This window comes from Protopterus annectens, chromosome 3.part1 (assembly GCF_019279795.1).
Source record: "Protopterus annectens isolate FY-2018-M chromosome 3.part1, PAN1.0, whole genome shotgun sequence".
Classification (NCBI taxonomy): Eukaryota; Metazoa; Chordata; order Ceratodontiformes; family Protopteridae; genus Protopterus; species Protopterus annectens.
In genome coordinates, this window is record NC_056732.1 from 55,220,855 (window position 1) to 55,237,690 (window position 16,836).

The window sequence follows — 16,836 nt, forward strand, 5'->3', positions numbered from 1 at the left end:
CTGAGCCACCCCTCTTCTCTCACCCCTTGCTAAAGAAATTCCTTTGAGGGGCCAAAAATTTAAGACCCCGAGCTCCCACTCCAGCCTGGGACCTTAAATTTGTATTGGAAAAGCTCACTCTTCCCCCCTTTGAACCAGCTGCTACAGTAGAGTTGAAATTCCTTTCTTGGAAAACAGCCTTCCTTCTAGCCATCACTTCAGCTAGAAGAGTGTCTGAATTACAGGCCCTCGTGGCAGTGGAACCCTTCATTATCTTCCATGCAGACAGGGTTTCCCTCAGGACTAATCCTTCCTTTATGCCCAAGGTGGTGTCTTCTGTGGCCCTAAATCAGTCCATTCATTTGCCTACTTTTTTCCCTAATCCACAAAACAAAGGAGAATGAATACTGCACTCTCTGGATGTGCACAGACTACTTAGATTCTATTTGGACAGGACAAAGCCTATCAGAAAATCTGAACATCGGCTAGTTAGCTTTGCTGCAGGGGCAGAGGGGAAGGCTATTTCAAAGCAAACCATTTCCAAATGGATAGCCCATTGCATCCATTTCTGCTACAAGCACTATGGAAAACCTACCCCACAGGGGATAAGATCGCATTCCACCAGGGCTGCATCTACCTCTGCAGCATTTCTGAGAGTGGTCCCTACCAGGGACATCCTAGAAGCTGCTACCTGGAGCTCTGTACATACCTTCACCAAACATTACCACTTGCCTGTCTTTTCTAAATCCAGAGCTGGATTTGCCACTGCAGTCTTGCAGGGATTAATAGCTGTCCCTAATGCTCTTTAACCTCCTGCTCCCTTCCTTAGCTTTGGGAATTAACCCAAATGTGATGACTGCAACAGTGAAACATGAAGAACATAGTATAGTTGTTTACACTTACCATAAATGTAGATGTTCGAGTGTATTCACTGTTGCAGTCCTGGTTACCCTCCCTCCAGCCCCCTGACTTCTTTTGCCTCTACCTTTCCTTCTTGTTTGGCATATATTATATCATGTGTATTTGCTTTTTGCTGAGGGTGTACCATACCATATAATTACTTCCTATTGTGGGGACAGCTGACATCTGAGGCAAGAAAAACTGATGTAATAGCGTCGGCTGCATGTTTTATACCCCTGACGATCTGACGTCAAGGAAGAAGCGACAGTATCCGACGCAGAAATCAGAAGACTTTGGTGTTCAGGCCGGCTGAGGGCTACCTGCAGGCAGGTAATCCAAATGTGATGACTGCAACAGTGAATACACTCGAACATCTACATTTATGGTAAGTGTACACAACCGTACTTTCTGTACATGATAATTCTGCCACCTTCAGCATGGACTTTCCCAGAAGTCAAACTTTAATCTGATCTTTCTAAATGTATAATATGCTGAGGACTGATGGCCTGAATATGGACATTGCAGTAGGCTTGGCCACTTCTAAATCTGCTGTAGGGAACTAATCAGACACTGTAATTTACGTTGGGTTAAGTAAGTGGGGCTAATTGTACTAGTAGCCATTGAATCTGTCCACCATAAAGTGCTTCCAGAGAAGCTATTATCCTGGAAAAAGTTGATCAGAAAGCCATCTCTCCAGGTCTCCATTCCATCATTATTTTTGCTGTTGTTGCTAAACAATTCCATCCATCCATCCATTGTACCTGAAAATTAAAAAAAAGACATGTTTTAGCATATATTCGAACTTTCCTGCATTGCTAATATGTCTGTAACAGTTTAAGTGCTTATTAGTATTTTTTTCTAGTTTGTTATACCCAGAACAACCTGGGGGGTGTCATGCTGCATAATTTTGTTCTGTAGTTAAGACTTTTGCCTCCTTAATGTCATTTTAAATGGACAGAAAAACACCCCATGATGAGAGGAGCATTTGCTGTGGTTATTTCTCTTCACCAACTTACAAACAGTACTGTGATTGCCTACTTTTAACTGTCCACATCAACCTGCCTTTCTCATTTCTTTGCTTCGTCTGATGTTTATTTGAGGCTTTCTTTGATGCAGCATTTTAAGTAACATTTGATTGTCAGGCTTGAAAAAGTAGCTAATTTAGTTGTTCTTTTCACACCGTAACTGTAGTTCTGTGTTTAAGTGTGAGAAGTCTAAATTCTGTGATTAACTGGTATTGTTTAGGCTGAGCTGGCTTGTGTTGCATTCACATTTTAACACTAGTTAGAATTTGGTGTTAATCTCCCTCTTCCCACAATTCATTAGTGTACCTGAACCAGACATCGTATATAATGCAAAACTGCTGTAGCAAACAGCACGTGAAGGTAGTAATCACTTTACGGAAAATGTGGCACAGACAAAAATGCAAATCAAACATTGGCAGGAAATCAGGAAAGTAAGTTGAAGGAATGGCCATTAAAGTCCTTGTCCTTTCAGCAGACACCTGTATTAACTACATTACTAATATGACATTACTAGCCTGTTTAATAAAGTTATTTCTTAAAACATCTGTATTCTTTGCTTAGTTGCTAAATACATTCATCAATACAAGGAAACTATTTTTGAAGCTTTGAGAAATCTGTCCTGATAATGTGTACATTCATAAGTGGTGTACCTATCTATCTATCTATCTATATATAACTATCTGTCTATCTAACTATCTGTCTATCTATTTATTTATTTAGTTACTTATTTATTTAATCATTTATTTACTGAAGTTTGCTAACCTGGGTAGAGCACTGATCCAAGTGGACTTATTTCAGTCTGAGCCTGGACAAATATAAATTACAATAAACAAGCAAGTTAGCAGGAGGAATTATGAATGCAAACAGAATGTGTGAAGACAACAATGAATCAATAACAGTCAATAAAGTACACGGTGTAAGCGATAATAGGAAGGGATGGTTACAGTAAGGAAGGAAGAAGTGAAGGGATAGAGCGCAGTGTAAAAACTAGCAAAAGTACGGTACAGGCACAGAGAAACTAATTATATACAATATATAAAATGTGGAAAAGATGTCACATATTATCGCAAGAAAATAATGTGAGGAAGACAAATGTGTCTGACTGCCCAAAGGGAGAGTGCGGGATTAGGTGATGTGTCAGTTTGGGGGGGTAGGTGATGTATCAGAGGGGGATTAGGTTATGTGTCAGTTTGGGGGGTAGGTGATGTATCAGAGGGGGATTAGGTGATATACACATTGAGGGGGGGTAGGTGATGTGTCAGTTGAGGGAGGTAGGTGATGTATCAGTTGAGGGGGGTAGGTGACGTGTCAGTGGGGTATTAGTTGACGTGTCCAGACAGAAAGCATTTACAGACTGACTTGGACCTAAGACATTTTCTAAGCTGAGTATGGAATGATAGATATGAGGTAAGGTTTTTAAGATTTGTAGGGAGGGATTCCTGGAGATTGGGGTCTAGGATGGAGAATGCATGGTTAGTGCAATAAAGTCTGGTTCTATGACATTGAAGAAGTGTTATGTCCAATCTTAATTGTACCTCCATAACACATGCCGGATCAGAAAAAAAGCTGGAAGATGCTTACTACTGTTGCTTGAATACTACAAAAACAACTATTATCGTTAACATTTATTAATTTAGCACTTTCATCCCATTGCAAATAGAGACTTCATCAGAATCCAAAAGCAAACATTTTCTGTTATACATTTGCCAATCACCAATCACAAAGCAGCAAGATACAGTTTAAAAATTACATGACTAAGGTAAATTGAATCTATCAAACATACTTCTAAAACAAACAATAAATAAGAGAATATATAATCAATTTAAAAATGCTATCTGTTCCAATGTTATTTTAAAATATTTTTTGTAAACATTTAAATGATTTTTAGATAAATATGTGTAGTAAATTCATTAGCTCTGGAAGAGATGACAATTACCCAACTAAGCTTAGCAGAACTGAATACATTCTCTAAGCATCTTCTAAAATGTTGCACTATATTGATATTAATGAAGAAGTAACTGAATAAAAATTATGTATAATAATATAAATGAACTTATTATTGGCTAAACTACCCCCCTATAATTTTGTTGCTCTCCTTCATAGAGCCCTAGAAATGCTAACAGAATCACTGAGTCCAGGAAGCTTGGTAGCATCTAATCTCATCTGCCATAACAATTCTCTTTATTTTTATAAGTAATCTCAATTAATTCCCATGCTGTGATTGTATATGTGACATCTAAGCCCTTGCCCAGCAATCAAGGAGCCTCAATCCTCACCACTAACACCAGAGAGAGTGTCTCATATATGAGGACAGGATAACAAAAACACACAGTAAAGTGCAGTTTCCCTTAAGAGCACACAGAGATCACAGTCAGTCCGGGGCTGATCGCTCCCTTGCTCTCAAGGTCCCCAATAAGACTCCCCACTGGCGCAGCTATAGGGTCCAGAGCTCAGCCTAGTGGGCAAGCTAAAATCTCCAGCACCCTCTCTGTCCAACTAGTGCTTCATGTCCCTGCCCAAGTAGCTGACACACACTCACACACTTTGAGAAGAGTTTGTACAACCACACAGACACTCCTGGGGAAGGCTGGCACAGGTTCTCCAGCTGTGCCCCTCTTACCCAGACTATATGGTAGTATCAGCTGCCACCACCCACTAATATTTATCGGCTACTCAAAGGCCCTTAAAAGGGTGCCCAATTATTACCGTGCAATATTATTATCCAATTGGTAGCATAGCCCACGGCTAAAGCTATTGGAGTGGCTTTGTACAACTTTACCAAAGGCATGCAGTTACTCTAAAGAGCTTAACTTATCTCTATACAAAACAGCCACAGTTGAAAGGTTTTAAAATATTTAATAATAAATAATAAAAACACAAGACAATACTTCTTACTACACAGTGCTAGTCAAGAGTTCAGAGATCACAGAGAAATACTTAAAAGTAATTCAGTAGTATAGTTCTGACATCACAGAAAAACACTTAGTCTAATATTTCTAGTTCCTAGCTATTTCTAAAAGAAAACACAAGCCTAAGATAACTTACATATGAGCAGGACAGTCTGTGAGTTGGTTAATCAAGACAAAAATGCTTAATTCCTTCTGATTCTTTCTGTTTAAATTGCTATTGCAGTCCTTGTTCCCATTACATCATTTCACATTTTCCTGGTGTTCCCATGCTAACAGATACTACATAATTGTTATCTTGCACCTGCAGGAAACTACATCAATAAAAGACATTCCACATGTAAACTCTAGTAATTATTCCTTAAGTTAAAACAATAGGCAGGATGCTTCACTCCAGACTCATCGACTCCAAATTCTAACTTCAAAGGGACAGACATGAAATACTTGTCTTAGCTTTCTTTACAGCGGAGGGCAATGTTGTCACATTTTTTTAAGTTCAACATTTCACAGCATATTCTTTCATTTAAGAAAACAAGCTTGTAGTTCAACATTTATATTTACAAATGACAGAATTATCTGCACAATTCTATCTGGCTAAGCTGGCAGCCTTCACAGTATAACTTGCCTATTATTAAGAAAATAAACTTTCTGAAGTTATCACACTCAGAGCAGGGTCAGTATAAAGCATTGGTACCTTTGCAGTTCTTAATATCATACCAATCCTTGTGCATACGACTACACAAACTTCTTTCTCTCTTTTCAGCATAATAGGCTGGACAAAGACATGGAATACCAAGTAAACTACCCTGATGTATCACAATTAAAAGAACCAGGATATCCTACTGTCCTGTCACATCCCTCAACTGCTACCGAGATACCATCATTTACTAACTTATATAATTTACATTTTCTTAATTTTGTCATACTTTAACCAATATTTTTATTTTAGAACCACTTTCAACAAAGCTTTTGACAATCTTTTCCCTGAGATCTATTGTATTTTACGTGGAAAAGCAGAGCACCTCACTAGCCCTCTTCAAGAGAAATCTTGATAAGTGGATGGGAAACAGAAAGCTCACCCCAGGGACCACTCCACTGGCTCTACTTGATAGAGGCACTGGGAGCTAACGTTGGGCGGCACAATGCCAGGGCATTTCTATGGGCTAGGCTTGTAAAGGCTCCAGGGTCATTAGCCTAGTACACACCTTTGAACCTATGAACCTATAAAAAAATTCCAGCCCCTCAGTTTGCAGAATCACTGTAAAAGGGTTCACCACATCAATAGTTAAATTTGGGTATATCAAGGTTTAGCAGAAGATGCCATGAATCCTTTAAAATATAAGCTTTATCCACCAATATGTTTCAATTTTTGTCCAAACAAACAACCTCCAGCAGCCTCAATTAATGTCAAAGATGGATTTTTTTGCATCTTTGTGTATTTTTCAGATGCCAAATACAGATTGTATCAATGTTTTCTTAGCTGTTATTGGACCATATCAATGTTTTCTTAACAGTTAAAATGTGATACTCATCCATAGAAATGTTTCCTTGGGTCAGCAAGTCATATAAAAAAAATGTGTCGATTCATATCAAACTTCCAACAGAATGAACATTATTGCCTCATTCTTTCGAAGGTTGAGTGGCTTTCAGCACCGGCCAGATCCAGTCTTTTTCTTGGTTCCTTACTTTTCAAAAGACACAAACAAGACACCACCTTCCATCTCTCTCTCTTTTCCTGACTCTTCATTGCAACATAAACCTATAACCTAAGAAGCCAAGCCATTGCCAGTCCTTCACAGCAAACCCCTTCTATCAGAAAGCACTCTACTAGCCATTGCTTTCCTGTACTGGCCCATAAACGATGGTGGTCACTTCCTTGTGATTTAATTGAACACACAAAGTAATCCTTGTTTGGGACATAAACACTTCTTACTACAGCACTCTGAATGTAAATGTCCATCCAAAGGAGACATCATCGAATCCAATACCTTTGACTATATAGTCCCTACCTCATATCAGATCCCTGATACAGACTCATTTATCCTCAACTGTGGTTTGGTTATCTATAATATTACTAATCTAAATACACTCCACATAATATCATCTCCTCTATTATTTGTTTTCTATAAGCTTTCCTAATTTAGTTCCTGTTACTCATAACTCCATCACGTCTACTGTGATTCCATTTTCCCTTTTATAATCAACATAATTATTGTTTTTCAGATTATCAGTATATACTCACAAATGTAAGCCACTGCTGTTTGTACACTGTACATTGTATTGTTAGTCTTCTGTAATCTGTGCTGAGCTTGTAACTGCATATTTTTGATCAACTTTAGACCCTAGTAAGTATATAAATAAAAATATGGTATGAACAACATTCATAGAGTGGCAACGCAGACACTGGAGCATCTGTACCAAAATTTTAGAAAAAAATAATTGGCAACCATTTTATAATGTACATCTTTAACCTGTCTACTGTAAGTCATAAACTGTTGTTTTCCCAGTTGTTAGTACCAAACATGAAACAGACATACTGTTAGCTTTATAGCTGAAGCACTTCAGTCAGTCTCTGGACTTCTGATAGACACACACAGCTTAGTTACTCTGGTCAGCACCTAATGGAGATTAAATATCTGCTACAGTAAGAAAGTCCCCCTTGCTCCTCTTACATACACTGCTCAGAATGTAATTAAGGCAACATCAGCATTCAGTCTGTGGACAAGGCAAACCTGAGCATAGGCAGTACGCAAACTGTAATAACATAACAGACTGCAAGGATTTGCACAGTTAGGCAACGCAGCAGATTGGAAATAGGTAGCAATGAGCTGTATGAGTAATAACCCGGAGGGAAATAATTTAGTGACTGAAAGAAGGTAGTTAAATAGTTGAAAAAATTCTTGGCATTCATGTCAGACTGCTGCTGAGACCGCATACCTCGCAAACTCTTAGCACAAGAAGACTGTACAAAGCCAAAAATAATCGGGGTACAAAGGACCAAAAGTAGGGACAGATTTTAAATATTGCTCTTATAAACTTGGAAAGTTGCTAGAATAACAGATTTAGCTTTAGCATGCATTTACTGAAGGATAGGAAGTCTGAAACTCAAATGTCCATCTTTATTTAGTGACTTCAGTCCTCAGTGATTTGCCAGAAAACCACTAATTTTATGAGGAGCAAACCAGATATGAGACAAAAATCTAGACGTTATGCAAAAATCTGGACAGCTGAGTGGTACGGGCTGACAGCCAAATGAACACTGTTTGTTTTGTTGCAGGATTAGTATCCTGGAACCTCTAAAAGATGGTAATGAAACAGACTACAAGATGAGAGTTGTAACAGGAATGACCATAATGGAAGATAAAATGAAATTTTCACCGTATGAGTTCATGTTTGCCCTTTGTTATTTCAGTAAGCCAGGCATTTCCCATTTTACTGGCAGCAAGGCCCCTGCAGGGACTACAGTGTTTGTTATTAGGCATATGGGAATGTAAATTATGTGTTTTGTAATGCTGTAACTGAGGTTTGATACTAAGTTGAGGGTGGAGTGAATTACTAAGCATGCAGACCATTTCTTGACAGAAGATTCGACAGATAGCGTGGTTGGTCAGTGGTAGAAGATAAAGCCACTGAAAACGACAAACTGATATTAGAGTCAGACAACAAAACAAAATAGTTACTAGTTGTGATCCTGCTAAAACAGTACTGTGATAAAATATTACAAAATTATTCATTTATTTTTTGGCATTTGATTACCGGGATAATCCACTGGGTCATAAGAGCCCATTTTCAGTGGAGGCCCAGAAAGAAAAGCTCCAAGTACATGTTATAAGCTTGAACAATTAAAATAGATTGTACAGATATGTGAACATCACAGTTTCCATAAGTTAAAAACATAAATCTACACATAAATACATATACATATACAGTTGAAACATAAATGTGCACATAAAAAATACATATACAGTTGAAACATAAATGTACACAAAAAAACAATGTTGAGTAGATCATTTATATAAAAGACATAATTTTCATAATTTTAGGCAGTTATCATGTTTACTGTCATCTGAATGTAAACAATACATGAGTTGAAGCAATCGCTAGGAGGTAGGAGTAGAGTTAGCAGGAAAGGGTGACTGAGGAGTAGGTAGAGGTTAGGTCTTGAAGGAAGGAGGGGTTGAGCAGTTACAGCTCCAAATGGAAGAGAGGTAGTTGTGTCTTAAAGTCTTAAAGGTTGCAGTGTTGGGGCTAGATCTGAGAAGTTATTGAAGAGAGTTACACTTTTTGGCAATAGTATAGGAATATAGTAGTTGGCCAGCTGGAAGTTTTGGTTTATAAATCTGTAGTAGATGTTGGTTTTCAGATCAAAGCAATCTGTTGGGGTTGGTAGTTGGTGAAAAGAGAGGAGAGGGCAGGACATAGATGGTTTGTATACAATTTTGTGTGCTATTAGTTGTATGTAGGTGAGATAGTGTGGTAATTCCAGCCAGTTTAGAGTCTTATGCTACACAGTGGTGGTAGAACAGGAGGAGTTTGTTGCAAATTGAGCAATTTTATTGTAGCAAGTTTCTACTTTGGATTTTAGGTTGGAGGGTAAGTTAGTGAGTAATGGAGCACCATAGGTTAGAGAATGTAGATGATAGGTAATGGCTAGGGTCTTTTTAGTAGTGGGGGGTAAGAAAGTGTTTGTGCCTATACAGTAAGCCCAGTTTTTGGTGAGCTTTTTAAATGTGTTAAACATGAAGATCAAATTCAAGGTGTTCATCTATAATGACACCTAGCAGTTTAGTATGGGGGACTATTTCAATTGTGTTGTTGTAGGAGAAAGTAGTGAATTGGTCTTTGTTTAATGGGGTATGTGACTTAGAGTAAAAACAAGCTGCTTGGTTTTGTTGGGATTGAGCAGCAAGTGATTTTTGGTCAGCTATTTTTCAATGGATGAGAATGCTAGCTGAGTAATATGTTGGAGCTTGGGAATGAAATCTGCAGAGCAAATAATTGCAGAATCATCGGCATATTGAATAAGAGAGCCACGAGTAAGAGATAAGTGAAGCTTATTAATGAAGATGCTGAAAAGTAGGGGCCCCAATATGGAACCTTGGGGTATCCCTGTGAGGTTAGGGAGACAGGAAGAGAGGGAGGAGATTCATTTAACTGCTTGTTGCCTGTTTGCTAGATTAGCTTGAGAACCAGTTAATTGAAGGGGTGGACAGTCCAGTCAGTGAGAGCTGGCTCAGAAGAAGGGGGTTGAAAAATGGTATTGAAAGTTTTAGAGAGGTCTAAGAAGGTGGATGAGACATATTTACCAGAGTTCCTAGCTTTACTGATTGTGTCCATGAAGGACATAATGGCAGTCATTGTGCTGTGACCTGGTCTGAATCTACGTTGTGTAGAAGACAGACTTTGATTGTTGGGGAGAAAGTCAAGAAGTTGAGCCTGTATACATTTTTCAAAAATCTTAGAAATTGGGGCGAGAATAGCGATCACTGTCCCAGTGATATGTTGGCTTTACAGCTCAAGTCTGTGATGCACTGTCTCAGTGATACAGTGGCTTCATCTCAGGGGTGTGAGGCACATTACTGACTCAGTGATATGCTGGCTTCTCAGCTAAGATCTGTGAAGTAGGTTACTGTCTCAGTGATATTTTGACTGCAGCTCAGGTCTGTGAGGCACATCAGTGTCTCAGTGATATGCTGGCTTCTAGGCTCACATCTGTGAGGTAGGTTGGATATGCTGGCTTCAAGTGTTTAAGACTTGTAGAGGCAGAGTCAGTGACGTGCCTTATCTAGCTAGACTTTGCCAACTTGTCTGCATTATTTATTAGGTTGCATATTGCTAATCAGTTTGGTGGGCTGGTTGAATATTTTTTTCTGACCTCCTTACGTAAACATATTTTCACACATAAAGAAACAGCTATATAAATTTTATTTTTCACACCATAATGCAATTAATTATTTTAGGGACTAACTATGCATGGTCTCATCAGTACACATAGAGTGTACTAGATATGGTTGTGGAGTCTGCATTTCTACTCTGTGAACTGATATAAAAAACAAGATAGCAACCTTCGTGGATCGACAATAGATGGGCTGCGCTGAGATAATGGCAAGGTATCCACCACTTCTGCTAGTGGCACAAGACTGATTACTGGCACCATGCAGAGGTCAGCTAGAGGAAAATGGACTTTGTGGCCAAGGCCAGCTATCTTTCCTCATAAATAGTCTGTTGTACTATGGACTGCCTACTAATGGAGGATAGTGCTGGGAATTGGACTTAAGTAAAAAAATAGCTTAGACAGGTTGATTTATACAGGAGGGCATGTTCATAAATGCATGTGAATTCATAGCCTGGACTCAGCAGTTGCTTGCTGGTGCCAGGAAAAGGTTAAGCAAAACAGGAAAAGTGGTGCTCGATATTCTGTACGATGGTTATACCACCGTCCACACCAACTCTCACACTGTGCCACTAACAGTGGTCACCCTAAGGCAAACCTTCCCTGTACAGGGAGGAACACACACACACACACACACACACACACACACACACACACACACACACACACACACACACACACGCGCACACACACACACTCATATACATAGGTTCATAGATAGATTCATAGGTTAGTACTAGGCTAACTACCCTTGTGGGTCATTTTAAGCCTAGCCAATTACGTCATAAGAGAACCAAACCCCATACTTTGTGTGTGTAAGGTAAATACCTTACCCACTCTCACTACTTTTCACACTGCTGTGAGTCAGATTTCAACTGAGGTTGCTGCGGCCACAACGCGGAGTACTAACCACTATACGATCATGGCAAGCTATCTGGAGAGGAGTTTGCATTATCCCACTAGACCATCTCAGCTCTACAGTTGAGCTATACAGATACACATGTACCACTTATACAGACAAACACACACACATGCATGCAGACATGCAAACTGACACACACACATACAAACACACACACACACACACACACACACACACACACACACACACACACACACACACACACACACACATTCTGCACAAGAGACTAAGATCCAAGTGACAAACTTACAAAGCTTGTGCATTTCTGTTATTGTCAGCTCATGTTTCTATTTGTTGGGACTGACATTTCTTTTCAAAGAGGATAGGTTCTGTTGAGATCTAATCCATTCAAATATCATTGACATATTTGATTTGTGGGCTGTTAGTGATATAATAAAACCATGCATGGTAGTTCTTTACAGCTATTTTAAGAACATCCATACATTCTTCAATATTTCTGTCTTTAAATACCACATTTTATTTCATTCTAGGTATCATCAGATTGCGTAAAATCCCTCTTCCCAGCCTGCATGGTCCTCAGTATATACTGAACATCACAGCAACAGATGACAATTCATCAGGGGGACCTAGACCTCTCAGCAGGTCGGCTCAGGTCATTGTGGGAATCAATGACATCAACAACAACAAACCTGTGTTCAAAGAGGTAGGTTGCCACGTGAGAGACCAGTAATCAGTGACATTAACAACTACATACCTGTGTTCAAAGAGGTAGGTTGCCACGTGAGAGACCAGTAATCAGTGACATTAACAACAACAAACCTGTGTTCAAAGAGGAAGGTTGCCATGTGAGAGACCAGTAATCAGTGACATCAACAACAAACCTGTGTTCAAAGAGGTAGGTTGCCACGTGAGAGACCAGTAATCAGTGACATCAACAACAAACCTGTGTTCAAAGAGGTAGGTTGCCACATGAGAGACCAGTAATCAGTGACATCAACAACAACAAACCTGTGTTCAAAGAGGTAGGTTGCCACATGAGAGACCAGTAATCAGTGACATCAACAACAACAAACCTGTGTTCAAAGAGGTAGGATGCCACATGAGAGACCAGTAATCAGTGACATCAACAACAAACCTGTGTTCAAAGAGCTAGGTTGCCACGTGAGAGACCAGTAATCAGTGACATTAACAACAAACCTGTGTTCAAAGAGGTAGGTCGCCACATGAAAGACCAGTATCTAGTAGGCAGTTTGTGTTCCTTCCTTGTGCTTTTCATAGGTTCATAGGTAGGTACTAGGCTATCGGCCCTGGGGCCTATACAAGCCCAGCCAAAAAGGTACCCTGGCTTTTGCCACCCAAGAAAATTATTGATATAGATAGGTAGTTTATTCCAGAGTATGGGAAGTCTCTGGAACAAGAATCTATCCCTCCGGCATGTTCTGTTTATTGTGGTGACAAGGTTTAGGTTCCTAGAGCGTCTAGCTTGGAGGGATTGGGATTTCTTTAAGTGAAGCATGTCCAACAGCTCTGGGTTTCACATAGCTTTGTATGTTAGGCAGAGATCACCTCTGAGTAGGCGATATGCGACGGAGTAAAGCTGGAGTTTTTTGAGACGGTCAGTGTAGGGCATCTGTTTGAGGCTGGTAATCCTCTTTGTGAGGTATTTCTGCGGCCTTTCCAGTTGTTGGAGATGTCTTGTGAGGTACATACCAAAAGGGGCGTTGTACTCTATAATGGGTCTAATGAGTGATGAGTAGAGGGGAACAATGACCTCTTTTTTTCTGGATGAGAAACCTTTTGTGATGAGGTGTGCCACATAGAAGGATTTCCTGACTACTGTGGCAATGTGATTATCAAAGGAGAGACTACTGTCCACCTGTGTCCCAAGGTCTCTTATCACACTTTTGATGTTAAGTATACTACCGCCTATGTTGTAATTCATGGGTACAGAGTTTTTACCAAATGGGATGACAATGCACTTTTTGGCATTGAGCTTGAGGCCATGGCTTTGACACCAGGCATCTGTCTCAGTGAGGCCCTTTTGTAGGATGTCCACATCGTTAGGAGTTTCGATTATGGCTCCTAGTTTGCAGTCATCTGCGAACTTTGTTAGCCAAAGACCTTCTGTGTTAGCCTGTACTTCAGAGAAGTAGATACCAAACAGGAGAGGACCCAGTACTGAACCCTGTGGTACTCCACTTGTCACTGGTCTGAAGTCGGATTTGGAGTCTTCTACTTTCACAGTGTGGGTTCTGTCAGTGAACCAGTTGGCAACCCATCTTGTGACATAGGGATTTATACTTAGCTTAGTGAGTTTATCTATAATTCCAGAGTGGGGGATGTTGCCAAAAGCCTTGGCAAGATCTAGATAGGCTGTGTGAACCACCTTACCCTTGTCTACGGCTTTGGTGACTGCTTCAAAGAAGTCTATTGGGTTTAGGAGACATGATCTGCCTTTTACAAACCCAAACTGGGTGGGATCCAGAGTTTGGAGATTACCAATGTCTTTGTTTATAAGTTCCATGATGATACGTTCCATGGCCTTGCAGACCAGGCTCGTCAGGCTAATGGGGTGGTAGTTCCCGGGGTCCATGGTGGCTCCCCCTTATGGAGTGGGATAACCGTTGCTGTGCACCATTCAGCAGGCACAAAGCCTGAGGTGAGGCTATGACTGAACATGGTTCTTAGGTGGGGTGCCAGTTCGTTCTGTAGTTCGTGTAGAACGCAGCCTGGGATGTTGTCTGGTCCCATGGATGCTGTGTTCTTGGCTTTGGAGAGTGTGGTTTTTACGTGTGCAGCCAAGATTACAGGAACTTTGCATTCTTCCGGTATAGAGATGGGCTCTTTAGGGGGTGAGAGGGGGGTAAAGTTAGCACTGAACCTATCTGCCAGGATGTTGGCAATATCAGTTGGGTCTGTATATTTAATGCCATTGTGCTGTAACTCAGAGCAGATTTGAGTGTTGCCATTCAGATTCTTGACATAGCTATAGAATGCTTTGTGGTTGTCTTTAGAATCAGTGGCGATTTTGTTTTCATAACTAGCTTTGGAGGATTTTATCGGAGATCGCAGCTTCTTACTGAGGCTGACCAGGGAGCTCCTCCACTCGTGGGATTTTACTCTCTTTTGCAAAAGTTTCTTCCTTCTGTTGTACAGTTTGTTTATGGCAGGGGACCACCAGATTGGCTTCCTTTTTTTGGAGGATAGTGTCTTGGTTCTGTTTGGGATAGCACGATACATGCACTCATGTGAGTGCTTATAAAGTGCAATTGTGTAGGATTCAGTAGTCGTAACTGTATTGTCCATCTGCAAGGGTGTCATGAAGTTCACCACTTCTGTCTTAAGAAGCATAAAGTTGGCTTTGGAGAAATTTTTTATTATGGTTTCCTTAATGGGGGGTGGAGGCAGGATGTGGATATCTAGGGTAATTAGCTTATGGTCGGATCGGACCAATGAGGCATTGACTTCAGGTGTGGAACACCAGTCACTCATATTGGTAATGACTAGATCTAGGATATTGTTGCCCCTGGTGGGGGTGTAGATAAGCTGATCCAGGGCATTGGAGTTTATGAATTCCAGAAAGCGTTGAGCAAAGGAGTTGGTACATGAGTAGTTTTCCCAGTTAATGGTGGGGTAGTTGAAATCGCCCATTATTAGGGTGTTTGGTTGAACCCTAATATTTTCCAGTACATCAAGAAAAGAGGAGTGGGAATCCTGGGGCATGGTGTGTGATCTGTAGCAAGCTACAATTTGGATTGCAGTTTTGCCCAGAGTTAGTTGCACTTGGATAACCTCGGCTGCATTATGCTGAGCAACTAGCCTGGAGGTATGGATATCCTTAATGAATATGAATACACCTCCACCTTTGGTGTTCTGGTCCAGGTTGCATGGCTGAAACGTGTGGTATGAGTTATAGCTTGGTAGTGCAGGGGTGCTCTCTGGAGCCTTGAACCAGGTCTCAGTCACTGCACAGATATCGATGTTCTCCATTTTAAGGAGTGCCTTGAGTGAGTGCATTTTGAGATTTAGACTTCTGGCATTGAGTAGCATCACCCTCAGTTTTTGCTTGCCTGTTCCTGTTACGGTGGTGAATTTGTCATTTGAACCTTGCCTAAAAAAGGCACTATAGGGGCGGCAAGAACCTTAGCCAGTATATGGAATCCCAGGGGTGACAGGTGCAGGCCATCTCTGGCAAAGCATCGTGGTCTGTCAACCATGTCATCCCAGGCAGACAGATACTGGATCCCTTTAGAATGGCACCAGAAGATTAGCCAATTGTTGAAGTCAGTCATTTTGTCTTTGTACTGCGGCATCATTCTGGGTGATGTCAGAATGCTACTCAGGGCTAGGGTCATACCTGCCTGGGCTACAAGATCGGAGAGCTCTTCCATGTCTCTTTTCATGTAGTCCAGGGAGGTACTTCTCAGGTCGTTCACACCAACATGGACAATGACAGAGTCATATTTGTACTTGTTGTGGAGTGACCTGAGTGCGTGGGTTATGTGGCGGATCCTGGCACCCAACAGGCAGCTGACAGTAACCTTCTTGTTTAGCCTGGTGAGTGGGACATCAGTGTGCCTGACCATAGAGTCGCCTATGACTAGTGTGTTGGGTACGTTGTTTTGCCTTATTGGCTGTGGTTGAGTGGCACACTGAGTCTGCGGGCTATGTGTCATTTGGGTTGTGTTGGGGGGTGGAGGTTGCTTGCATTTCTACTTTGGAGGTCTCTGTTGCTTGAGCAGATTATTATTGAGAGCCTCCGTGAATGTTTTTGTATTTCTATGTGTGGATTTTGGTGATGTAGATTTAGTGAGACTATGTGATGAGTGTGGTGTGGTGCAAGTGTTTACCTTCTCCTCTTGACTATCAAGTTCAGTCTTGATTGGAGAGAGAGCTTTACCTCCAGTTTGGCTAGATAAGTGCATCTCTCAACAGGTTGTAGTGTTGGGTGGTAGGAGGAGAGGGTTGTCTGTGTACATGAGGCAATTTCTACATTACCCCAAGATGCCCAGATTCATCAGATAGACAGGAGAGAACACTGGGAGCTGACCCTTGGACATGCCTGAATAAAAAATTATTTTCCTCTAGATAAGTGAGGAAAGTGAGTACAAGAGCTGTTTTTCTCTAAGCAAGTGAGGAAAGTAAGTACCAAAACTGTTTTCCTCTAGGTAATGAGGAAGGTTGAGTGCTGTAGTAATTAGTAGGTTATTTAGTGCTTACAAGTTCTGAACAAGTGCTGATCACGAATAA

The 16,836-nt window shown here is 40.7% G+C and overlaps 1 protein-coding gene across 1 annotated transcript in view; it reads left to right on the forward strand.

The window, feature by feature from the left end:
* LOC122797630 (neural-cadherin-like) overlaps positions 1 to 16,836 on the forward strand; it is a 796,015-nt gene that overhangs the window by 170,390 nt on the left and 608,789 nt on the right. Inside the window, exon 8 of the mRNA XM_044066174.1 lies at positions 12,117 to 12,289. Coding sequence (XP_043922109.1) covers positions 12,117 to 12,289 — 173 coding nt within the window. The remainder of the gene's footprint in view (positions 1 to 12,116; positions 12,290 to 16,836) is intronic.